Below are 26797 nucleotides of genomic sequence, written 5' to 3'. Positions count from 1 at the left end.
TTGCAATAGAAATTTTTGGCACTCCACTGCTGAAATTGAGTTGGGCAAAAGAACATTACCAATGTGGATGATGAGTTCAGCCACTTGAAGATTGGAAAGCTCTTTTTTGATACAAAGAAGATTGGAAAGCTAGGTGTCATCTTTATGCATATATATATAATTTTATTCAAATATACAAACCAATATGTAAGGCATGCAACACGATCCAAATCTTGCATGAATTGGAATTTTTTGTATGTCGATGTCACCCTGCTTTATCTAGTTTGGTCTTTATAGAGAGAAGCAAATGGACTAAAAAGAGTGTTTTAATAAGTAAAAGTGGATAGAGACACTGCATGCTTGTATAATCAAATACAATTAATTACACACGCTAATTAGCATCATTATTACATCATGCTTAAAGCTGCTTCAACTAGAAAACAAGCCATTCTCATTTCTTAATCAGAATTATTAGACCAACCAACCTACCAACTATATGGTATCTTCTTCTTCGTCTTATTATTATTATTGGGTAGATTAAAGTGGTTAGGTGACACAGTTTTCATCATGTGTTGACAAAGTGGATTCCAACACCTCATGAACATTTAGATTGCCCTTGATCTTATAAATAATTAAGATATATATATATATATATATATATATATATGTGTGTGTGTCCTTTAAGAGTTGATGCATTTTTTTTTTATTTTGAGAACACTAAATATTTTTGATACACACTCGCGGGAAGAGGAGAAAAAGTTTTTAAAGAAACTTACAGTGGTGTATATTCAAAATGGCCTAACTCTTGGATACACAGCAGGGACGGAACTATGTTCAAGAAGAGGGGGGCTGTGGCCCCCTCCAAATTTTTTTAAAATATTAAATAATAGGTATATATTTGAGATTTTAGAAAATAAGTCCATGAAAAATTATATTTGCTCCTCTCAAGAAAATTATATTTGCCCCCCTCGACTTCGAATTCTAGTTCCGTCCCTGATACATAGCACAAACTTTAAACATTTTTAACTCACATTCATTTTCCAATTAATTCTAAAGATTTGATGCATTTTTCAATTAATTGTTACGCAAAGAAATCGTGAAACGTTTAGAAGCACAATGATTGTTGAATATACTAATCTTGGTGAATACAGCTTGCATATGTAGTGATGGTGGCAAAAGGAATAAATGACCAAATTTCCAAAGCATTAAAACGTGGGGAATTCAAAAGTATATATTTTTACTTACCAAAAGAGTCAAATATGCTGAGATAAGTCAAAAAGAGAGAATGTAATAGCACATGTTATTCTATCGAAATCTACCATAGTAAGAATATGTTTTATTATTATTATTATTATTATTATTTTGGAGAAGAATACCATAGTAAGAATCTAATTATTGAGTTTCGATGCTTGTAAATATTGGTCTCATTCTATGGAAACTGTCTTATTTTAGTTTTCTTTTTTTAAAAGGTAAGGGAGTATTGGGTCCTTCGATAAGGAGATGTCTACTATGAAAGGTGTTAATCTCACATGAGACTCTTTGCCTAGAATAGAGAAAAAAAAAAAAAGGGTTAGAATGACAATAATTCTCTTCCTAGATATCTTATTTGTAGATGCATTGTCCTTCCATTACATTCAGAGAAGAAAAAGGGTTAGCAAAGTTCGTTTATCAATTATTACGAAATTATTATGATATAAGTGCGTGTGGACAATTGGACATAACTTTTGTCGTAATTTGTTGAAACGGTTGAATATGAGTAATGGACAATCATCACACAAAATTTCCTCCAATTAGTTTTAATCCATAACACGAAGTGACGTTTAAAAAATCAAATGGTTTTAAAGGATAAATTACACAAAATTATAAATGACACGTGTCTCATATTTAGCTAAAATTTTGAGTGAATTAGAAGGCTTTACGAATTTTTAAAATAAGAAATGGAAATAAACAAAAAATACAATTATACTATTATATGTTACTTTTTTTTTTTTTAAAGATATGATAGAATTTTAACGGTCTACTTCATAATGATTATTCTTTATTTTTAGACCAAAACATTAAGTTTTTTGTGTAGACAAAATTTAAAGTCTAAATTTTTTATATGAGGATGAGAATTTATTGCTTGTACTACTCACAAGTCACCACTTATATTTTGTTTGGTTGTTCTCAAAATGGGAATAGAGTTGGTTGTTGAAGTTAATGTCATTCAATAGATAAGTGTTTCTCTTACTTTGGAAAGGAATTTTTACAAGGGAATGAATAGAATATTCTTTAAAAATCTCTTTCAATCCATTCCTTTCATTCCCTAGTTCTAATCTTCTACTTTCAGTAGTTGGTTTTTTTTTTCTTTTGTTTTTGTTTTCTTTTTTTGGCTGAATCAGCAATTTATGTTCTTTTTTTGAGGCATTGATGTTTCAGCTTCCAACACCAACATGGAGCATAGAATTATGTTAGGGACACAACTTTTGGCACAATTTTATATAACAATTCGTCACATGACGAGTTGTGATTGCTAAGAGAGTGTCTCCACATAACCCACTGACATACTCTTATCAATTACAACTCGCCATGTGACAAATTGTGACGAAAAATTGTGCCAAAAATTGTGTTTCTAGCATAATTACGGGGCATGCCATCATTTTGTGGAAGAAGTGGAAAGTTGGTGAAAATTCCAAAAAAAAGAGAGTCCCACTAGTTATTTTTATGAAGTAATATATATATATATATATATAGATCTGTGCCACTAATTAAATTCTAAAATGAGAATGGTGACCAACTCATCATCATCAAGATCCTCCAATAACAGAGGCAAAGTCTCTCTCTTTGTTCCCCTCTCCATATTTACCTACTTCTGTCCACTTACTTCTGGCCCCTCTCAGTAGTCACCAACAATTCACCAACTACGATAGACTGCCACGTGTCTGTATCCAACATCTTTGGAGAACCTCCCCCATTAAAGAATGGAGCTAAATAGCTAATATAACTCATAAGCTCATTGGAGTCTCGCTCTTTGGTTTCAGCTCAAAAGTGAGGCTGTAATACTACAATCTGCAATATTCCCAAATCAGCAATGTTAACTAGGACAAATCTTTTCACAACTTGTTTTAAGTTTGTAAGTTATAATTGGTATAAAATTAGTTTTACATACAATTACTATTAACATTATATTTATTATATATTAATTATAACATGATTCATTAACGATTGTAAAAAAAAAAAAAATCATTAAGTTTAGAGTAAAATAGTACTTTAGTTCCTAAACTTTACCAAAAAGTTTGTTTTCACTCTTAAATTTTTAAAATTTTGTTTTTCATCCTTAAATTATTTAAAAGTTTATTTTTCGTCACTAAATTATTAAAAATGATTTACTTTCTATCCTTAAACTTTACCAAAAGTTTGTTTTTTACTCTTTTGTCTCTAAATTATTGAAAAATAGTTTTTTTTTTCATCTATATTTTTATCTTTGAACTATTATTTTTTTATATATAAATTTTAAGGATGAAAATAAAAATTATTAAAATTTAAGGATGAAAAAAAAAACCTTTTAATAAAATTTAGAAACCAAAATAATATTTTACACTTGAAATTATTAGACCTTTTCTTCACTAAATGTTAGAAGAAATCAAAAGGGATTGCTATTTTTGGTTTAATGATATGGGCCAAAAAGTTTTACAGCTAGCTCATGACAAGGGAAAGCTGATGGTTGGCCATGCTGCATACACAAACATGTGGGGGGCATCCCTTCTTGTCTAGCCTAGCCATGCTTGCATATATTACTTGTCTAACATGGCATAACTCTCTCTTTCACTAAGGATTAGTTTTGGATGAGCTTATTTGCTTTAGCTTATATATATATAGTTTTTAGTTTTTATTTTTTGGTACTATTTATGGATCCTATTGTATTTTTTGGTACTATCTCATTGTACTATTCAGCTAATTTTTAATTTTTAACTTTTAATTTTTTTTTTTTTTTTTACACTTTCATTAAAAAATTTTCAATTTTAGCTAAATAAGCTGTTCCTAAACGGAACCTAAGTACATAGACATGTGAGCAATAAATGTCAAAGAAACATTCATCACTTCTAAGGACTGTTGGTACGTAGGATCCAAACATGATATCTGTACAATACAAAACCTAATATGCAAGGTTTTGTATTTTTTTTACCTTTCTTGCTTCTAGGAGGGTGTGTATGTGTTTTCCCAGCTTTCAAACATGGGATTTCATGCTCCTATGTTTTTTAGTTTATGTCAATCAGCTTTACTAAAAAACTCAACCATGAAAATAGACTGTAGAAATCTATGATGTGAGGTGGAAAAGGAAAGAGAGAGAGAAAAAAAAAAAAACATGGAAGTTTATGTGGTGCGGCCTTGTGGCCTATATTTATGGGACAAGAGCCCAAATAGCTATAGTTTCTCATACAGTTTTCATGATAGTATACATTATAAATAAATTCATATTTATAATAGAAATTATACATATTATTCAACGATAATTTCTTTAGCTATCGATCCTTTGATTTGTTAACCAATCCCATGATTTTCTTTGGCAATCAATGTCTTGATTTTTTCTTCACTTTCATGAAAAGTAAATTATACTTTCCAACACAGACAAAAAATTAAGATGGGAAAATGTACATTATTTTATGAAGTGTTTAATTTCTAACAAAACTTTAGTAACGTTTTAATGATTCTTTCTCTCCCATTAGAAAAGAATGTAGGTTGAAGTCGTGTGTTTGAAATCCATTAAGAGCTGTGTATAATCAATAATAAATAGGGAGTTTTATCTAGGGAGGTAAATTAATGAATAAGCTGTTCACAAAACAACTTTGTCTTGGCTCAATATAAAGCTTATTCATGCTTGTTTATTTATTAAAAAAAAGTCAATTTGGAGCTGTTGTTTTAGGCTTCTTTACTAAATGAGCTGAGCCTAAGCAAAAAAAAAAAAAAAAAAAAAAAAAAAAAGTTATAAAAAAAAACTTGTAAATAATAGGGGTTCGATAAAAAACAAGCCAAGTTTATGCTCATTGATAAGTTTGGTAATAAGCTTGACATAGACTTGAAGAATAAACTCGTAACTTATTTAGTCTTTAATTAATTAGGAGTTTATACCAATAGTCCAAACCAAATGGACTTAATAATATGCTTCATATGAATTTATTAGTGTAGTTTGAACTTAATATTGAACTCGAGCTCAACTTAATTAATAACTTAAGTCAAGCCAAGTGCAGTTTAAGTTTAAATTTAAGAAGAATTTATTAAAAAAAAAAAAAAAAGAGGAACTATAAAGAAGTAGGACTGCTTGCCTCGACCCTGATAATAGACTCAAAACAGGGAGGACAACAACCTATATCAAAAGAACCAAATATATTATGTGACCATTTGGCCAGAGTATGGGCTGCACCACTAGAAATCCTAGAAACCCATTTTACAGAAACTTCTATGAATTGGGAGAGTAGAAGAGGCATTTTAGAGAAGGTATTGTGAATTCTCTATAGGATTTCGAGCTTTATCTTTGAAAGAGTCTCAACAACAACTTTAGAGTCGCTCTTATTAAAAATGAAATCAAAGACCGAGTTTTTGGACTTGAGAAGAAATTTATAGAGTTAATTATAAGTTATGAAACTTGAGGGACCAAAATAACAGCCCCATAAAACTTAAAAGGATTAAAATGTATTTTAGTCAGAAAAAAATAAAATAAAAGTCAATTGAGCCAAGCCCCTTATCTAAGCTAAGCCATGAAAATGAAGCTAAGAATTACATCAAGGTGGGTGAACTCCACAAAAAAAACCAACCGGCTCAGAAGGTGACCCACCAAACCGCGAAGACAAATTAAGAAATGGCAAAAATTAGGTACAGTGTCTTGTTTGCTGTTCTTTAAGTTCATTTCTTAAAATTCAATTATATGTCTAGTTAATTAAAAAATAAATTTTATTCCCGTAAGAAAAAATCTTCATAACAGAATCTTAAAAAATAAGCTTAAAGAACAGCATTTAAAATACTATATCTAAAGCATACTTATTAAGAAAAAACCTATTTCTATCGGTGGCTCTGTCACTCTCTCCCACCGACTCCAACCAATCCACACCACCGATTCAACCCCATCCAACGGCCCATATCTGACTCCATATATACACGTTTTCAAATCTGGACCCCAACACCGAAAAGCTAGTTAGACAGAGTAGTGTTATGATGGGAACTTTCTCATTTTGCTTCCCATGAGCTCTCCAACAATTTGGGGGTCATCATCAACATTCTCATTTTGCTTCCCATGAACATTCTTATTTATGTAATTTCAACAAAATATATTTATTCAGCCTTTTTTGTTCTTCATGTTTATTACATATGGTGTAACATGTATATATTATTAGAAAGTAAAATGCTCCAAGTACAAGTCATATTATTTAACCCAAAAATGAAGTTTACATATGTTGGTCAAAAAGTTAAGTTTTGGTAAAACTATAAAAGTAAGCAAATCGCACACTTTTTTGTTTATGGGATGGCAAGTCTTGGGTGAGCTTTATTTATTTATTTATTTTTAATTTGGCTTATTAATAAGGTACTTTTTAATTTTTTTTCTAGATGCATCTAAATATTTATTTAGATTTTTTTTTAAAGGTTAAAGAAAATAGGCTAATCCAAACATAAAAAAAGTTATAATAAAACGTTTTTTTATTTTTATTTTTTGTTTTATAGAAAATCATTTCCTTTAGACTTCTTTTGAGATACAAGAAAGATAATAAAAGAAGTGACTCACTATTTTATCTCTTATCATATAGTTTTCCTTATATTATTTATCAAGATAAATTTTTTTTTTTGGTACAAACTTTTCTTACCAACATAATTTGGGGAAAAAAAATTGTAGATTAAAGTTTACTTTACACCCTCTAAATTTTAGGTTGCTTCGAAATAAATTATTAGATTTTTTAAATTTTGTAATTTGTACAGTTGATTATTATAACATTGTCAGTACACTCATTCCATTATGCATCATTGCATTTGTTGTTAATCCTATTAGAAAAGACTTTTTTTATACCATTTTTCTTTAGAATATTGTCATTTTTTAGTGGATTAGCATTTACCGAACGTTGACAAAAGAAACATTTTGATATTCTTGTAATACTTTTTTTTTCCTTGTAATACTTTTTATTTTTATTTTTTATAAGATAGAAATTCTACTCTAACCTAATTTAAGTGTACATGTGTGTGAAAACTCATTCTAGAAGACTTGAACCCCGACCATTGCCCTCCACACCCCACAAACACTTATTATTACTTTTTTTTTTTTTTTTTTTTTTAAAGATAGAAATTCTACTCTATACTAATTTAAGTGTACATGTGTGTGAAAACTCCTTCTAGGAGACTTGAACCCCGACCATTGCCCCTCACACTTCACAAACACTTATTATTGTAAAGTGACCATTGCACTAAAAGTGTGCAGTGGTTATTCTTGTAATACTTAAAAGTGTTGAAACAATCCAAAATATAAAAAGGGAATAAATACTAGTATACTAGCCTAATTTGTAACATTAACCATTGATGTGATTTGTTTCCAAAAAAAAAAAAAAACCTTTGATGTTATTAGAACAAATGTTTTTTTTTTTTTTTTTTTTTTAATAGAGTTTTGACTTATGATGTCTGTTTTTTATGATTGTGCTCTTTATTATCATAATAAGATACTAATAAGTTTTTGTGTAAGCGATGATTGAATCTTAAATTTTTTATTTAACTATTAAAGATTTAATCAATTAAACTAATTGAAATCACGTTACGAGGAAAAATTTGATGCAAAAGAAAAAGAGCTTTTTCTTTTTCGATGGAAAAGAAAAAGAGCTCATGCAACTTACAAAAGTGCCTATGCCATAGTAGCATTTGCCACCTAAAAAAATATAAAATCAAGACCGTCCATTCTTTTTTATTTTTTGATAATCCCGTATATTATATCCAAAGCGGTCATTTTCGGTCACATAGAAAAATCCTTACTATCAGCCTATAAATACAGACCCGAGTCTCAGTGTAAGAGGCACACAAGAGTCCTTTTAGACACGGGGACACGGTTGGACACTCAAAGGTCAGGTTTTGCCTTTACCACACATCTGGGTTTAGCCCAAGTGTTTGTGTTTGCTAATTTCCCTTTTTAGTGCTTTGGTTTTTCTTGTTAGTGTAAGTTTTAAGTTGGAGGGATTTGTTTTGTTACTTGTTGTATGATTTGGGTTGCTGGCAAGTTCTGTTTTTGTCTCTGTTTTTTTGTTGGATTCTGGGTAATAATGCTTGATATGTGTTTACTTGCTGGGATTTTTATGTTAGTAAAATCTTTGTTATGGAGTGGTTGCGAATGTTGCAGAACTCTTTGGAGCAGTGTAATATGTCTTTACTTATAGTTTGCGTAGAAATGATGCAGATTTCTTCATTGGGCTCAAAATTAGAGAAACTTGTGCTTTTGTTTGTGCTCTTATTTTTGTTCTTAGGTATTACCAAAAAATTTTGAGGCTTTTGAGTTTTGATACCTTATTTTGTTCTATGGAAATTTTAAAGAAAAAAAAAAGTGTGATTCTTTTACAGTTGAAGTTGTTTGCAACAATTTCTTGGGTTCAAAGTGACATTACTTTCATGGGTTTTCCTTGTTCTGTACTCAGCTTTAGCATATAGATTTGTTCTTACTATCTCACATGGAAGATTCTGTTTAACTCTTTGGGATTTGCTTGATTTGAAAGTATGGATATATAGTGTCTGGCTGGAACAACTTATCTAGTTTTTTCCCCAAAGTGTGCTAAAGTATACTTATACCTTAGAACAAGTGAGAAAAAGTGAAAAAAAAAAGAGGTTTCAAAAAGATGTATATAAAAGATAAAAGCTGAAGTTGATGCCAAACAGACTCATAGTCTTTATGCTTTCTAGATTTGTGTCAAGAGTGGCTTTTCTCAATCTCTGAATTGCAGGATCATATTCTTCTTCTGGTAGACTTTCATTTTAATGTAATTATTAGAGAATATTACTTGATACTTGTCTTGTTGGTGCTTCTTTACTTTTACACCATAATTGGTGTGTAGTGGAAGCTTGTTTGATGCTATTTTCTTTACTATTATTTGCCTTTAGAATATTTGCTTTTGGGAATTCGTTTAAGCACTGATCTCAGATGCTTTTTTCTTGCTCTGTCTTATGAATTGAGCGAGCATTTCAGTTGTAGGTATTTTTAGTAATAGATTGACCCTTACTTCTGTATTATATACCAATTTTCTGCTTGGCTTCTGCTCATCCCTATGCTGACATATCTGTGTGTTATATTGTCCTTTGCAGCTTTGGAATAATGGATACCTTCCTATTTACCTCCGAGTCTGTGAATGAGGGTCACCCAGATAAGCTTTGTGATCAGATTTCTGATGCAGTGCTTGATGCCTGCCTTGAACAAGACCCTGAGAGCAAGGTTGCCTGTGAGACATGCACCAAGACCAACATGGTTATGGTTTTTGGTGAGATTACCACCAAAGCCAATGTAAACTATGAGAAGATTGTACGCGACACATGCCGTACGATTGGATTTGTTTCTGATGATGTGGGACTTGATGCTGACAACTGCAAGGTTCTAGTTAACATTGAGCAACAAAGCCCTGATATTGCACAGGGTGTCCATGGCCATCTGACTAAGAGGCCTGAGGAAATTGGTGCCGGTGACCAGGGTCACATGTTTGGCTATGCTACAGATGAGACCCCTGAGTTTATGCCTCTGAGCCATGTTTTGGCTACCAAGCTTGGTGCACGCCTTACTGATGTTCGTAAAAATGGGACCTGCCCCTGGTTGAGACCTGATGGTAAAACTCAAGTCACCGTGGAATACTACAATGACAATGGTGCTATGGTTCCAGTACGAGTACACACTGTCCTTATTTCCACACAGCACGATGAAACTGTTACTAATGATGAGATTGCTGCTGATCTTAAAGAGCATGTTATCAAGCCTGTCATCCCTGAGAAGTACCTTGATGAGAAGACAATCTTCCATCTGAACCCATCAGGGCGCTTTGTCATTGGTGGACCTCATGGTGATGCAGGTCTCACTGGCCGCAAAATCATCATTGATACTTATGGTGGATGGGGAGCCCATGGTGGTGGTGCCTTCTCTGGAAAGGACCCTACCAAGGTTGACAGGAGTGGAGCATATGTTGTTAGGCAGGCTGCAAAGAGCATTGTTGCCAATGGGCTTGCTCGGAGGTGCATTGTGCAAGTCTCATATGCCATTGGTGTTCCTGAGCCATTATCTGTATTTGTTGACACTTACGGCACTGGGAAGATTCCAGACAAGGAGATTCTCAAGATTGTTAAGGAGAGCTTTGATTTCAGGCCTGGAATGATTGCCATTAACCTAGATCTTAAGAGAGGTGGAAATGGCAGGTTCTTGAAGACAGCCGCTTATGGCCACTTTGGAAGAGATGACGCTGATTTCACATGGGAGGTAGTGAAGCCCCTCAAGTGGGAAAAGCCACAAGAGTGAAGATAGTGCCAGTTGTTTGCAAATGATCCAATGATTGGTCTTTGCAACTGCTCTCCGATCTAAGGGTGCCTATTATTTGCTTGCCATTGTGTTTCTTTTTCTTTTCATTTTTTTACCCTTTCTGTAATGTTCTTCGCTTCTTCTTATATGCCTTTGGCCATGTGAAAGAATATATATGAACTTGAGTCATAGCTGATGAAAACTTGTAGATGTTGCTGCCTCCATTTGGATGGACTTTACTAGATTACAACATGGAAGAAAGGATCAGCTGCAGAGCAGCCTCAATTGATTCATGCAATCATGAATTCGTTTGTTGGCATTGACATTCTGATTATTGATCCACTCTTAAGCGTGAAATTGAGAACAATAATGTGTCCAAAAACGTTAGGAAGTGGAGAATGGGACTCAGCACAGGCCCTTTGGAAACTTGGGCCACAAGGTTCTCCCACTTCAAGCATTAATGGGTGATATTGAAATTATAGTTAAATCCTCGAAGGGTTTTAAATATGTTTATTCTTATTATGGCTTTCTCAATGGTTTTTGATTCACTCAAACCAAGGCTTAAAATAAACATTTCAAGTCATTTGTGATACCGGCTTAAGTCAGTAGGCTTTGAATTTGAAAATTTAGGCCGTAGGGCTCATTGTCATTGCAAAGTCAGGTTTTCTCCCAATGCTTTTAAAACCTACCATGTTCTATCTTATAATATTGAGTCATTAATTTACCGGTTTGTATTTCTTCTTTTGTCCCAAGTCCTAATCAATGCCTTTGGTTTGAAACACTGCAAGACCGTTCATGTAGCCTGTCATCTATTTTCAAGAAGAAAGAAGAGATGACATGTCCTTCAGTTTTAAAAGGCTGAGATGTAAACGACACCCAGCGTTCTCTTATTTCGTAAACTACTTGCAGTTTAAACTAAATGTCAAAACGGTTTTATTTAGCAGTTCCCCTCGAATCTAATCCAACCCATTTGGAACGCCTCTTTGGTTGAATACATAATTTTCACTTCCTAATTGAACTGCCATGAGCCATTCCCATTTGGGACCAAGTGACCAACAACATCAATGATTTGCCACTACAAATCAACATAATGTTGCTGACTATTGCTTGCTATTGTCGGCAACCACTTGTCTTGAGATTCATCAAAATATACAAGCTTAAAATTACTATTTAAAAAAAAAAAAAACACTAATTATTGTTACACACGTTTACACACTCCAGCTAAAATCACATTTTCAAAACATGAATTTTCAGCTGTGTTTTATATACACAGTATGTAACTATCACTACTGTTACAAAGATATTGATGATTCCATTAATCATCATAAGCAACTTAAGGTCATAATTACATTGAATTGGCTAGATCAACCACTTGCAACAAATTTATTGACACATTAACTTAATTGAGATAATAGTATTATACATTTACTACTAATTCCATAATTATGTTCAGCAAGCCATACATATTCTCTTCTTTGAAAAAAAAAGAAAAAGAAAAAGAAAAAAAAACCCACATAAATCGCATATAATAACGAAACTTCTTAATGGTTCAAATAGCCTTCTAAAAAGTCACTAACAAATGCATCCAAGTGAGAATCAAATGATTCACCTTTAGCAGTCGCTTGATCATACATATTTTTAAGTTCTCTTGCTCTTTTCCTAGTTTCTTTTCCCTCACAGCTTTCAAGATCCATAAGCCTTTGTATGTGTTGTAATATATCCTCTGTTGCCACCAAAATTTCACTTCCTATCTCTGCTCTCTTAACCCTCCACCCAATCTTCCAATCTTCCTCAATTTTCCTACTGTTAGGAACTTAGTCCAAAAATAAGGGGAAAGCAAGCATAGGAATGCCTGCATAAATAGTTTCTTGGACTGAATTCCATCCAGAATGGGACCAAAATCCACCTACAGAAGGATGGCACAACACTCTTAGTTGGTCACACCAAGGCACTACCAACCCTTTATCACCACCACAAGTTTCTTTCAGCCTAGAAGCTTCCCCACGCGCCACCCACAAGAACCGAACACCACTACTACAAAGCGCGACTGCGAATTCATCCATTTGAGTGCTGGAAAGCTCAAAAAAACTTCCAAATGAAACATACAAGACAGAGGCTGAAGGCTGGGAATCCAACCATTTTAGATATTCAATAGTTGTTGTAGTTGTAAAGGAACTATGTTGATCAAGTTTTGGTTCCAAGTAACGGTTGGTAGGACCAATAGGGTACACAGGGAAAGGGAATGTTGCTTTCAAAGAGTCAAAGGCTTGAGCTTCAAGCTCATAGAAGGAATTGACAAGAAGATATTGTGCTTTGGACACCATTGAAAAGCAATTCAAGATTTGTTCCATTCCCTTTGGGTTGTTTTCATGAAATACGATTCGTAGGTCTTCTAAATGAGTTGAAGAAATCCCGGGTATGTTTTCCACATGATTGTCTTCGTCATCTATCACACCAAAGAAGGACAAAATAATCTCTTATGAAACCGACTAATATGTACTAATTGCAAATCAATCTTTTGCACTTGAAATAGGTGGGCTTAATTGAAAAACAAAGTGAATAGTTAGCCAGGAAAACAATCCTCTCCACTTAAAAATGAACATATTTCATGGTTTGGATTAAATATTATAAATTTAAAAGTTTATCAATTGCTTTACCATTTAAAATTCTGATGCGGCAAATATATCGTTTGATCTAAGAAATAAAATGTACAGTGAAATGGATTCTCTCTTGTGATTTGAAACTAACATGCAAACCGATTAAATTTAATTTCTATGAGGTGTCCAACTAGTAAACATATACATATATTAAAATTATAGCAAGGAAGTGGAGATTTTTCAAGTAATACCAGGGACATGAATAAAAATCTTTTGTCCCATATTGAATAGTCCATTTTATATATGCTCTACTAATTATAATTTGTCACATGTTTATAATAATAATAATAATAATAATAATCAAAGTTTAAAATGAAAAAAAATGGACATATAGTAGAGTATAAACTGGAACATAAGAATAAGGGTAAAACATATGATTTTATTCCTAAGGACATCATTTTTATAAAATGTTGACATGACTTATTGTGACTAGAGTGACGTTACTCTTATCTGAGTCTATCATTGACACTACTTTTATTATGTTATATACCAATTATTGTCAAAGCTAACCCAATAGAATTTGACACCTAAAGCAATGATTTTAAGTGAATTCCTATCTATATTTAGATATAAATTAAATAACATCTATTTAAATTTATATATCTTAATTTTTTAATGTAAAAATTACTCTTCTTGATTTTGAAATACAAAATTATTAATTAAATTTGTGTATCTCTCTTTTAATTTGATAACAACTAATACACTCTTCTTACTTTTTGGCATAAAAATTATTGATCATCTTTATGGTCAATAATAATTTGTCATACTTTACTTACAATAGTTTTCTTAATAAAATAGTGTAGGTTTTTAATTGGATTGACTTTTTATTGATTCAATATTCGGGGTCTTTATATATATTCGTTAGTTAATTAGGAAATGAGAAATTTGAACATTTGAACATCTTCAATAGAAACAACCTCATAAAAACAATTATTACACTACTCCAATTAGGTTTTTTTTTTGGTTAATTTTTAATTTATTTTAATAATGGTACCTATCACAACAAACTATGTTAGTAGATATGAAAAAAGAATTACAAAAATATTGTGTCAAAATATTGTGTCCTAAGGAGTATATCATGTCACCTTGTGTTTGAAGGAATATCATTTTTAGAGAAAGTTTACGGGTCCAACCTTTTTTCTTTTGAAAATTTAATGGTTGCAACAAGAGAAATTCATTTAAATCCTGAAAGTTTCTATTGAAAATATCAGATTGTGCTAAACCTAGTTGAGCCATAAAACTCTTGATTAGGACAATTTTTGTTCCACAATTTTTAGTGCAACCATAATATATGCTGATTGTGAGTGAAAGACAAAAAATGGTAGGTTTAGGGTGCATTTGCCTTGCGCGTCTGCGTCCACGTTTTACGCGTATGGCGTTTTCAGCTTTTTTTTTTTTTTTTTACCAACGCCTATTGCATTGTTCATGGGAAATGAAAAGTGCAATCAGGTATATGAATAGTACTTTCAAGCATGAACAATAATTTTTTATTATTTTTAGTTTTTAGTTTTCAGTAAAATAAGAGACATTCAAATGCACACTTAGTGATGAATCTTAAATCACAGTCACATATGTTGTTAAATTGTGGCAAAAAATGTGAGAGATGTGATCTATTATTTTTATTTCACACTAATGCATTATTACTAAAGGAAGTACCTATAAAGTGAAGCGGCAAATGATGATGCTGTGTGAAAACATAGTAAGGATGAAGCATGGAGAAAAAAAAAGCTGATATGCTCCCAAGCGAGGCAATTGGAATTTCCTTTCGAATCGCAAAGTCGAGTGGCCACTGCAGCTCAAAGTCAGCTATGATTCTATCCACCGGAGGGTCGAGTCGATCCAGGAGTTCTTCAACGGGAGCTTCCATTTTCGCCTTCACCACTTCGTTGAAGGGCCCAAAGTCACCCATTTTTTCACGCTCGACCACGTTAGGGATGGTAGCGAAGCGAATAGTGTTGTTACTGTTATCATTTGGCTTGCTGGGGTCGGAGCCACAGATGCAGCTGAGCCACTCTTCAGTGACAACGATGGTGATGAGAATTCCATGGCCTTGTTTTGAAGATAATGACTTGCAGACACCCATCATGGCGTTGATGTGGCCTTGGCATGGGAAAGGTATCACCGCCACGTGCTGGACGGTGATTGATTCCATATATATTGTTGGGTGCAAGTTCTTAATTATATGGCTAGAAGTAGAATTTAGTGTTTAACTTTTGTAGAGATGTTAATGTTATGCTAGACATGAAGGAAAAACAAAGTATTGCAGCACAAATATTTCATTGTAATTTTCATTGTTCTTTTTCTAGATGTTACATACTTCATTTTACAACTCACATCTTTATATAAATATGTTAGGAGTTTAGGATGACTACAAGCTTCAAGAATACTACAGAAGTTTGCTTCATTTCTCTTTAATTGACACTTGTCCATGAAGTGTCATTTGCATGCTTGTTCAATTTTGCTGCTGCTGGATTCTTTATTTGTTGACATCTAGATTTCAATTGCTTCTTTCTTTCAATTACAAATTACATTTTAACATGTATATATAAACACACTTAAACACACAAGGTATAGAGGGATGACCGAACTGAAACAAAAGAAAGAAGATGAACAGTGCAGTTATATTGATAGGGCTGTATTATCTTTCTAGTTTTGCTTCTCTGCCTCAATATACCAAGCTTTTTATAGGCGATGGACTTCAAACTATTATACAATCTAGCATGTATTAACAGTACACTCATGAATTATATTGACAACCTTGAATACTGATATCAAGGAAGACATAAAGAAACTATGTTTCTTTATGTCTTCCTTGATATCAGTATTCAAGGTTGTCGGTTGTCACCACTTGGATTATAATAGTTGAGAAGGATTTTTCAAAGTTATCTTAGGAGACACATATGCAAGGAACAGACAAGGAAAGGTTATTGTTATTAAAAAAAAAAGGGACAACGAAAGGTTATGCTAAGAGTTAAGAAGAAGCTAGTCGCTGTAAACTATGTGATGTGCATGAAAGTTTTTTCCTCAAGTTAATACACACACACATATATATATATATATATATATATATAACACATTATAATTAAAAATTTTCTTTATTAAGAAGATTAAAAGTAAAATATAAGTTCCAGTAATTAGCTTAGCTAGTAAAGCATTTTGTCGACGAAAAAGAGAGATCAGGGTTGAATCCCGTCTATATAAAAAACTAATTGGTGTTTTGGTCTGACGATAAAGAAAAATTATTAAGCAATAGACGTTATAGATTGTAATACTATCGTAACTATAAATAAATAAAATATGTAAAACAAAACAAACTTTCTCAACAACTCAAAAGGTAAGTAGAGAAAATATTTATTTCTAAACACTATTTACTTACAAAATTTTGTACATCATCAAAGTTCACAAGATATTGGCAATTAATATTGTTTTAAAAAAATTTCATAAAATCCAAATTTCACACCCTATATCCATAAAAAATATGTTACCTATCTACAAATTTATAAATCTAGAATTGCTTTTTGAAAATACACTAAACACAAATTGAAACAAAAATGAAAGCGAAAATAACATCAAAATTCTAAATTTCTCTCCCCAATGTCCGAAAATAAAGAAAAAGTATCTCAAACCAAAATTAAAATGAAATTAATGTCATAAGATATAGTATTTGCAATAATCAATTATTCAAATAATTGGTAAACACATTCAAATACATAGCCAAGTCAAGCATGTTATAATATAAACTTAAATTCTCACTTTCAAAACAAGTATTTACCCAAACTTTATATATATATATATATATATATATATATATTGTAAGGACTTGATTCGTAACAACCCCAAGATAATATTGGGCTCGTACGTAAAAAGGGCCCAAACAATATCATTTGGAGAGCGTGGGTTTGAAAGGCTAAGTCTAGGTCACTGGACGGTAGTTCGGGTTGGCTCCGATCAGTGAATCTCGTCCGAGGAGTCTAGGGAGCTCTATGCTCTTCTTATTCTCCTTGTTTCTAGGACATCATGGCTGGGAGGATGGATTGTCCCCCCCTCTCTCTCATACTGCCTCTCTTATCCTTTTATACGGGCATTTATCCTCTCACCAACGTCCACGTATAAGCTCAATTTCCTAGGACTTAAGACTTGTCCTGTCAGCCCATACCTAGAGTGGTTGAGGGTGGTTGTAAAAGCTGAAGAGCATGGCTCTGTCAGGTGCAGAGTATTGAATGGTAATAATAGCAGCTTTTCCTTTGTCCTTGATCGTTATACTATCCAGCGTCTCCTTCTCTATTGACATAGATATTTTAGATTTTTTTCCAAACTGTTCCTATACCGTTTTTACCCTTTCTTCTAGGGGGACCTCGGATATGCCGATGACAGAATCATCCTCGGCTGTGTTTCAAGACTATTTGGATTTTATTACACATCCTCGACTATACCCTTCCTCGGCTTGGGTCTTGGGCCCCAATGTAAAAGTGAGCCAGGGCCACAAATTATTAGGCCCCACAATAGCCCCTCAAAATCCTACTGTCCGACCTCTTGGTCGGAGAGGAGGGTTTTGATGATGCCAAGCCTTTATTACAGTTCATTTAGCTCTGCCCTTCATTAATATTGGCGTCTCTTCATCTGCTTAGGAAATGCGCCGGGTTACGAGACATTCTTCTAGATTTACACACGATGCGCTCCCGTCGTTTCAGAGTACGAAGCGTGTCTTTAATAAATTTCCTTTACGAGGCCAATCAAATCTGACAGTTACAGATGACATTGGGGAGTTGAACAGACGCTACCTTACTTGCAGATCTTCTTGGAGATATGTTCGAATTAAATGCCACTGAATTCACCTTCCATATAAGAAGCCAAATGAGAGGGTATTCCCTTCGCGTAAAGACTCTTTAACCTTCCTAAAATCTCAACCCTCAAGCTGTGCTCAAAGCCTTCCTTATCAGCATAACCATAGTTTATAGTGTGACACATTTGAAGTAGAAGTGGGGATGAAAAGATCACATCTTTCTCAGAAGCGTTCTGTCCCTCCGAAGCTTAAGATAGCTCGGTCAGGACAGGGATGGCAGAGACTCAAGATACCTCTCATCCTCCCTTCAGCCAAAATCCGAAGCAGGGGCTCGTCGCGTCAAACTTTTGGTGCGACTGAGCTGGGGTCACACATTATCAGTACCAGCCGCTCTCTTATGAGCATAGCTAACATGGCACCAGCGTGTTAGGAGTCAGGGCTGACGCAGGGACAAAGTATCCCTGTTTCTTCCTCTCTTCCTTCACTGGTGCCTCCTTTTGCCTCCCCTTCTTCTTCTTTCCCATCACCAGATCCATCCTGGTGCTTTTCCTTCTTCCTCTTCTTCTCCTCTTCCACTAAGGGAGGTCCTCCTCTCAATATGGGTGCTACTGGGGCAGAATCTGGAAAGACCTCGGAGCAGAGCTTAAAAAGACTTCTGGCTATTTGTTTGTTTTGTTGTTGTTGTTGTTGTAGTTTTTTTTTTATTTTTTTATTTTTTTTTTATTTTTATTGTTTCTGTGATTCGTTTTCTATATAGGCTTGTTTAAGCCCTTCATTGTATGCTGCAATACCTCTTTATATTAATAAAAGTCATCATTGCTTTATTTCGTATATTCTACCTCTTCTTTCTGAAATGGTTATGCCATGAATAGACGTACTACCATATGACTTCTTTTTTTATTTTTACATTCTGAACGATGCTTAGGGCCAAAATCCCAGTTAATAAAAAGACCATGCTCTGTGCTTATTGAAACTATCCGACATAATAATGCTGATTTGAACAAATGATACTTAGGGCAGAAACCCTTACTAAGAAAAAAGAAAAAAAATATTATGATGAGCTTATTAGAGCTGTCTGGCATAATAACGCCGACCTGAGAAAACAATACTTAGGGCCGAAATCCCTTACCAAGAAAAAAGATGTTATTATGAACTTATTGAAGCTATCGTGTTCAATAAGACCGACCTGAAAATGGGTTGTATAGCCCAAACTTGAACGAGATGATGGCCGAATGCTTGATGCCGTGTAAGAAGTAATCATCCGAGGATATATAACCCAAAATGAACAGCCCCTGCAGGTCGCTGAGAAATAAGGTGTTTCGCCATCTTCCTAATGACCTTCATAGCCTTAGCCTTTTCTGGTATTTGGTCCGAGGACTAAGTGACTTAGAATTCTTCTTAAATAGCTGACTTTTCCATAGGTTTAAGTCCGAGGACCATGCAATACCTTGGTTTTGTCCAAAACTTGATTTTTTAAGTAGTTGGTTTCCCTATAGGTTTGAGTCCGAGGACCATGCAATACCTTGGTTCTATCAAAAACTTGATTTTTAAGTAATTGGTTTCCCCATAGGTTTGAGTCCGAGGACCATGCAATACCTTGGTTCTGTCCAAAACTTGATTTTTAAGTAGTTGGTTTCCCCATAGGTTTGAGTCTGAGGACCATGCAATACCTTGGTTCTGTCAAAAACTTGATTTTTAAGTAGTTGGTTTCCCCATAGGTTTGAGTCCGAGGACCATGCAATACCTTGGTTCTGTCCAAAACTTGATTTTTTAAGTAGTTGGTTTCCCCATAGGTTTGAGTCCGAGGACGATGCAATACCTTGGTTCTGTCCAAAACTTGATTTTTAAGTAGTTGGTTTCTCCATAGGTTTGAGTCCGAAGACCATGCAATACCTTGGTTCTGTCCAAAAATTGATTTTTAAATAGTTGGTTTCCCTATAGGTTTGAGTCCGAGGACCATGCAATACCTTGGTTCTGTCCAAAACTTGATTTTTTAAGTAGTTGGTTTCCCCATAGATTTGAGTCTGAGGACCATGCAATACCTTGGTTCTGTCCAAAACTTGATTTTTTAAGTAGTTGGTTTCCCTATAGGTTTGAGTCCGAGGACCATGCAATACCTTGGTTCTGTCAAAAACTTGATTTTTAAGTAGTTGGTTTCCCCATAGATTTGAGTCCGAGGACCATGCAATACCTTGGTTCTGTCCAAAACTTGATTTTTAAGTAGTTGGTGGAATTAACCCCTCGACTATGGCGTGGGACCTTGGTTTAGGGGGATTAGCTCCTCGGCCAAACCCCTAGAACCATCTGTGCTGCTGACGCTACGAAGCGCAGCCCCTATTGAAGAAACGTAGCCCCTAGTGGAACTTTACGCTAGAACACTACATCCGGCTGTTGGAAATGATGTGAGAGATTGTCTCAACCCACCACCTGTGCCAAGACACAAGCATTTCCCACAGACGACGCCAATTGTAAGGACTTGATTTGTAACGACCCCAAGATAATATTGGGCTCGTACGTAAAGAGGGCTCAAACAATATCATTTGGAGAGCGTGGGTTTGAAAAGCTAAGTCTGGGTCACGGGACGGTAGTTCGGGTTGGCTCCGGTCAGTGAATCTCGTCCGAGGAGTCTGGGGAGCTCTATGCTCTTCTTATTCTCCTTGTTTCTAGGACATCATGGCTGAGAGGACGAATTGTCCCCCCCCCCCCCTCTCTCATACTGCCTCTCTTATCCTTTATACGGGCATTTATCCTCTCACCAACATCCACGTATAAGCTCAATTTCCTAGGACTTAAGACTTGTCCTGTCAGCCCATACCTAGAGTGGTTGGGGGTGGTTGTAAAAGCTGAAGAGCATGGCTCTGTCAGGTGCAGAGTATTGAATGACAATAATGGCAGCTTTCCCTTTGTCCTTGGTCGTTATACTATCCAGCGTCTCCTTCTCTATTGACATAGATATTTTAGATTTTTTTCAAAACTGTTCCTATACCGTTTTTACTCTTTCTTCCAGGGGGACCTCAGATATGCCGAGGACAGAATCATCCTTGGCTGTGTTTTAAGACTATTTGGATTTTATTACACATCCTTGGCTATACCCTTCCTCGGCTCGGGCCTTGGGCCCCAATGTAAAAATGGGCCAAGGCCACAAATTATTGGGCCCCACATATATATATATATATATATATATTAATCCAAACAAAGTTCAAACCAAATTCATAAGAAAGAAGGCTTGTGATGGGAATTCAAAACGCTAAAATGTATCAACCTAAAGTAAAGTTGCAAGAAAGAATAAAAAATATGCTACAAAAAAGGCAAATAAAATAATAAATACATAGAAAAAAAGAAGAAAACATAGAGAGAGAGAGAGTAATATATATATATATATATATATTTGTAGGAAGAATGTGGAATGAATTAGAGAGAAGTAATATGAAATTTATAAAAACAAAGATGGGAATAAGGAGATTTAAAAAAGAGAGATGAAGAGTTTGAAAAAGAGTAACAGTATGGTGAAGAATTATGGGAGAAGAAGAAGAGTTAAGAAAGGGAGAAAAGGGGTTGGAAGAATGATAGGGAGAATGAAAAGTCAATAAACCAAAATTAAGTACTAAACCTCCATTCTATATACTGTATATTTGTATGGATATTAATATTTCTTTATATTTTATATTAAAAAAATTAATTGACATTGAAGCTATATCTAAGGATGACATCTATAATTGTCGAATATATTGATAAAGGGACACATGTAATCATTTGGAGAAAAAAGAGAACAAGTTTTTCATGGATAATTGAAAAAGGCAAAAAAAGGCAAAACAACTTATGTATCTATGTATTTTAGTAAATAATGTGTTTTATACGTCTAATAATGACAGATTTTAAGATTAATTTAAAATGTGAGTTCCAGTTAACTCAACTAGTAAAGTATCTGATGGTTAAATAAAAGATCCAGGATTTAATTCCCGCTTACACCAAAAACCGATTGATATCGATCTTAATCTAACGATAAAGAGCTATTATCAGGAGTGGACACCATAAGTTGAAACTATCTAAAAAAATAAAATAAAATAAAATAGTACACATCAAAATGCTTATTTATTTAGGTGTATTGAAGAAGCTCAAATGTGTATGACGTGTACAAAACATTGTTTGCTGCGTGCGTGACGTCATAGGGTTTACATCACTCTAAAAAATAACATATATAATTGATGTATTAAATAATACAATTAATATAAGATTGGGCATTGGAATCAAAGAGATAGAGTCATGTGGAAGCATGCACATCCTAGGTGCGAAAACAATGACAAAAAATTATTAAAGTTTTTGATATATAAATATAATAAGGAATTTCTCATTCTTTTTTATTTTTATTTTTTTGGGAAACATAAGGCATTTCTATATAAACAGCCTGGTTGTTCTTTAAGGTTTATGTTTTATTTATTTAATTCTTTTAATTTTTTTATGAGAAAAAAAAAGTTTTGTGATATCTTGAAAATGTAATATTATTACCGCACAACCTTAACATAATGATCACTTTATAAATATAAATTCTTGTGAGGTGGGGGGTAAGGGCGAAATTCAAGTCTCTAGGTGAGATTATTTTAGAATAGAATTTCTATCTGAAAAAAAAAAAAAAAAAAAATCTTAAAATTGCCTGGATTCCTTAAATGTTACTAAAAAATTACGACTTTGCTAATGGATTTAAGCCATGAGCTATGCATATAAGGGTTTCCGCAAGTTCACTAGTGAGTTAATAAGTTTTATATATATATATATATATATATATATATATATAATAAGTACTTTAATAGGGATGGCATTATTTCATCATTGTTGTTTGGTCATGCATGTTGGATGTCACTCTTCTGAAATAGGGACAGGCACTATTCCAATTTGTGGACAGCACTATTCCAATTGTTCGTGAACAAGTTTCATGGCTGTTTGGTTACAAGAGAACTATGACCCAAAACCAGTTTTAGATACTCTAATTCTGATCTGCATCTACCCCTTACACCAAAAAAACTAATTGATGTTTTTAGTCTGATGATAAAAAACAAATATCAAGAGCAAAAATAGAGAAATAGAAAAGAAGAAAAAGAAGGACTAAAAAACAGAAGAATGATCGATCTGATCAACCAAAAAGGAAGACCAATTTCAAATTAAGTGCCCAAAAAAAAAAACTGATTTTAATAAAACAATTAACATAATTTTCATGAGTCATCGAGACTCGATGTACATATAAAAATCATACTTTTTAGAACCTTGGCATAGGGGAAAGGCAAATAAGAAGAAATAGCCCTTATATATAATTATAATTATAAACAATTGACTATAAATGATAACAATGTAACAATATCCAATTAGTATGAACCGATTCACCTGTGCCCAATCAGCATAACTCATACTGAGAAGTTAGCATCTCTCTACCTAATTAACCTCCTAAACATACCAAACAAAGATGTTTTTTTATATCCACAATCCTTTTTCCACTTTGCTAAACGTATTAGGAAGGACATGACCTCTATAGGGTCACGTAAAGAGTATAGGGCTTCTGTCTCCTTTGGAGTAGAAGAAACAACTATAGGAAATCCTCTTCCAATGTTCTTAATCATCTGCAAACATTGATACACAAATTACATTAGTGTGGGTCTAAATACAAGCCTGATTATTCATCAAAATTAACAAAAAGAGTTAAATGCATGATTTCAATGGTTTTGGCAACATCCACCAAGCAAATGGAAGAAGAGGGGGTTTGATCAATATTTATTGGGTTTATCTTGCTAGGCTTTAAGAAGAATCACCACATTTTAAAATTGGTAACAATAATAAAGTACCATCAAGTAGATAATCTATACCTTAAAAGCATCCTCATCAGTTTTATCGTCTCCTATATATATAGGAAGGACCTCGCTAGAATTTTCAAAACCAAGAGTATCAAGTAAATATTGCAAAGCAAGACCTTTATCCCAGTTTATATTAGGTCGGATTTCCATGACCTATAACAAAAATAACAACATTAACAAAAACAACTAAGTCTTAATTAAAAAATTTTGGAGTTGGTTATAAATTTTTTACAGAATAATTAGGATCGAACACATGCATATACTATGATCTATCTTCCACACCAAAAAAAAAAAAAAAGAAAAAAAGAAAAAAGAGAGAGAGATGAATTATATGATTTCATGATTGATTTATTCCAAACTTTACTACTACTTAATGGAAAATTATATTTTTAAGAAGGGAGAAATCTTAAAATTTATTATAAAGATAACAAAAAAATTTTATACCTCTTTTCCTTCGGATATACGAAAGTCTTTATAGGATTTCATTGCTGATTCCACCTTCTCCTTAAGTACGCCGACATTCTGCAATATTAATTTTGACATGCAATCTTATTATCTACAAATTTGAGAACTACTATATTTTACCATGTTTTTTATGTGTTAACAATATCTTTGCTATCATATTGCATTTATTTTTATTTGATCATATCAAATTATCATTATTGCATTATAATATTACATCTTCATTCACACATCGAAAGTGTACGGAGAGGCAAAATTTATTGTCTTCAACCATGGCACCTTTTATGCCTCTTGTTATTTCTTGCAACATAACCTTTATCTGCAAGAGAAGCAAAGCATTATTGAAATTTAAAAAGAAAAAAAAAAAAAAAAGAGACAATTTATTTGCATTCTAATACTACAAAGTCCTAGCTAGGAACAAAAGGAGGAGTTTTTGATACTATAACCATGCATTTTCGTATCAGTTTGCCATTTTATCTTTGACAAAGAGGATACAAAGTTTGTAAACAGTGCATCATTTCTCACTGTTTGAATTCTAGGCAAGAAGTCCTGTGCTGGGCAGAAGTTAACCATGTCATTACCCTACAAGATCAAACAATTAATGGAAAACGTTTAGGATATTTTCATTGCAATTTAAGTTTTGATTTACAGGTTTTGAACACAATATAAAAAATGCAATTTCCATGACAAGCACCAAGTATAGAAAATAAACCACAAACAATTGAGAAATATACCTTTTCATCAATAGTCCTAGTTTGATGCTTGTGGTAACCGTAATAGAGAAAAACTGATGGGGTTGATATATCCATCCCATGACTTCCAGCATAATAGATATTATTTAATCTCACAAATTGGAACACCTAGAAAAAAAACACTTGTTAATATCACAAATGTGTTAATTAGTTTTTTTTTTTATAAAAATTGTATATAAGATCTAGCTCATTGTTGCGCTAATTGCTATAGGTCACTTCACAATTATAAGTAGAGTGGGAGCATAAGGGTTAGGGTTCAAATCTTTAAAAAGAAGTTTTACACCGATATAATTAGACTTAGATTCGACTGTAATAAAATTTCTATCTCATATAAAAAATTTTGTTAGAGCAATTTACCTTATCCCTAGACCTTCCAGAGATAATTGAAGTTGGGAAATGTTTACCAACTTTTCTTACCGCCGAACGCATCTGTCAATCGATAGGCACACCATTATAGTGTTATAAGACAACATTTTTTTGGAGGAACAAATTCATTCATTAAAAAAAAAAAAAAAAAAAACTTGCATATACCATATTAAAATGATAACTGTCAATTTGCAACGTTTTTATAATGTGTATTGTTGGAGTAAGAAAAACAATGATTAAAAAAATAAGATGTTAATAGTTTTGATTTAAGTTACTTTTAAAAATAAAAAAATTATTAAAAGTGGATTTTATACGTTGAAACTATCTTAAAAAAAAAAAAAAAAAAAAAAAGCTAGCTGTTTCTTTTTATATACTATAGCCATGCATGTACTTCTATAGCACAAGGATTAACCAACAAAGTAAGAAAAAAAATGTTCAAATCATAGTAATAGGCATAAATTTATAATGTTTTAATTTCAGTCAAATGAATTCCAAACGAAACATGAACCAGTTAAAAAAAAAAAATTTGGCAATTTAGTTCTTCCTCCATAAACTTTGTGGGGATTTTTTACTACAAAAATATAATCTTTAATAATGTATGTGTGGTCACAGTTAATGCATGTTCTAACTTTTTTTTCGATAAAGTACTTACTGCATCAGACATGTAAGCTTGACTAGGGTCGTTTACAATTGGTGAGAGGGTTCCATCGTAATCCAAAAATACAACAATCTGTTTCTCATGAGCCACTCTCTTTATTTCATCAAAAGAGCTTAAGGCAGAAGGATGATTTTTCTATAGCAGCCAAACAAAAAACTTGTTAGTAATTTACTACAACAACAAAGTTTTAATGTGCTTTTGGGTTGGCTTTTTAATTTTGTGTGTTGATTTGTTTATTTGTTGAAAGTTGATAAGAATATATTTGTACCTATAAAAAAAATTGAGCATTTAAGAAATGGTGCATAAACAAATATGCTAAATATGTTTTTTTTTTTTTTCTTAAAGAAAAATTAATGTACACAATAATGTATACCCAATGAAAAGAGAAAGGTATATAAAGTAAGAAATTAAGTATAAAAGATAGTTTGTAATGAGTTGAAAACTTGAAAATTTTTAATCAAAGATTCATAGCAAAATGGTAACATAAGGCATCACATGATAAACTATCGGTATCTCGAGTGGTTTGGTCATTAAATTTAGTGTGTGCTTACCAGCCATACATCATAAGAACCATTAATTGTATCTCTGTCGTCAAATCTTTCTTTTGGGTTGAATTCCATGCTTAAGGGACCTAAATTAAGGTGGTTGTCGATATACCATAGTTAAATGAAATTGAGTTAGTTAATTTTGTAACACTAATCAAACAAAAGTGAAAAAAGAAAGGAAATAAATCAAGCTCAAAGCAAAAGCAAGAAACTAAGACTAGACTCATAATTGATACAAGAATAATTGGTAGAATCGAACAAGAAATTGT

General features: G+C 33.1%; 2 protein-coding genes and 1 pseudogene across 2 annotated transcripts; 1 reads left to right on the top strand and 2 right to left on the bottom strand.

Moving 5' to 3' along the window:
- The first annotated feature begins 7891 nt into the window (after window positions 1-7891).
- Window positions 7892-10763, top strand: LOC126716645 (S-adenosylmethionine synthase 3). The gene is made up of 2 exons (XM_050417564.1): window positions 7892-8047; window positions 9274-10763. Exon 2 carries the CDS (start codon window positions 9284-9286, stop codon window positions 10463-10465), a length of 1182 nt encoding a protein of 393 aa, XP_050273521.1. The 5' UTR covers window positions 7892-8047; window positions 9274-9283; the 3' UTR covers window positions 10466-10763.
- A 1201-nt stretch (window positions 10764-11964) lies between these two features.
- LOC126716644 (UDP-glycosyltransferase 87A1-like) lies at window positions 11965-15274 on the bottom strand (annotated as a pseudogene).
- An 8051-nt stretch (window positions 15275-23325) lies between these two features.
- On the bottom strand, window positions 23326-26603 carry LOC126716523 (probable trehalose-phosphate phosphatase 3). Its single transcript, XM_050417339.1, has 9 exons — window positions 26535-26603; window positions 25978-26118; window positions 25317-25388; window positions 24942-25067; window positions 24733-24789; window positions 24425-24526; window positions 24190-24267; window positions 23758-23898; window positions 23326-23514 (listed from the first exon to the last, which is right to left on the bottom strand). The coding sequence occupies exons 1-9, from the start codon at window positions 26601-26603 to the stop codon at window positions 23326-23328; spliced, it is 975 nt and encodes a 324-aa protein (XP_050273296.1).
- Between the last annotated feature and the right edge of the window lie 194 nt (window positions 26604-26797).

Source organism: Quercus robur, chromosome 3 (assembly GCF_932294415.1).
Source record: "Quercus robur chromosome 3, dhQueRobu3.1, whole genome shotgun sequence".
NCBI lineage: Eukaryota > Viridiplantae > Streptophyta > Magnoliopsida > Fagales > Fagaceae > Quercus > Quercus robur.
The sequence above is the reverse complement of the archived record's forward strand: the minus strand, read 5'-3'. Positions and strand labels throughout refer to the sequence as shown.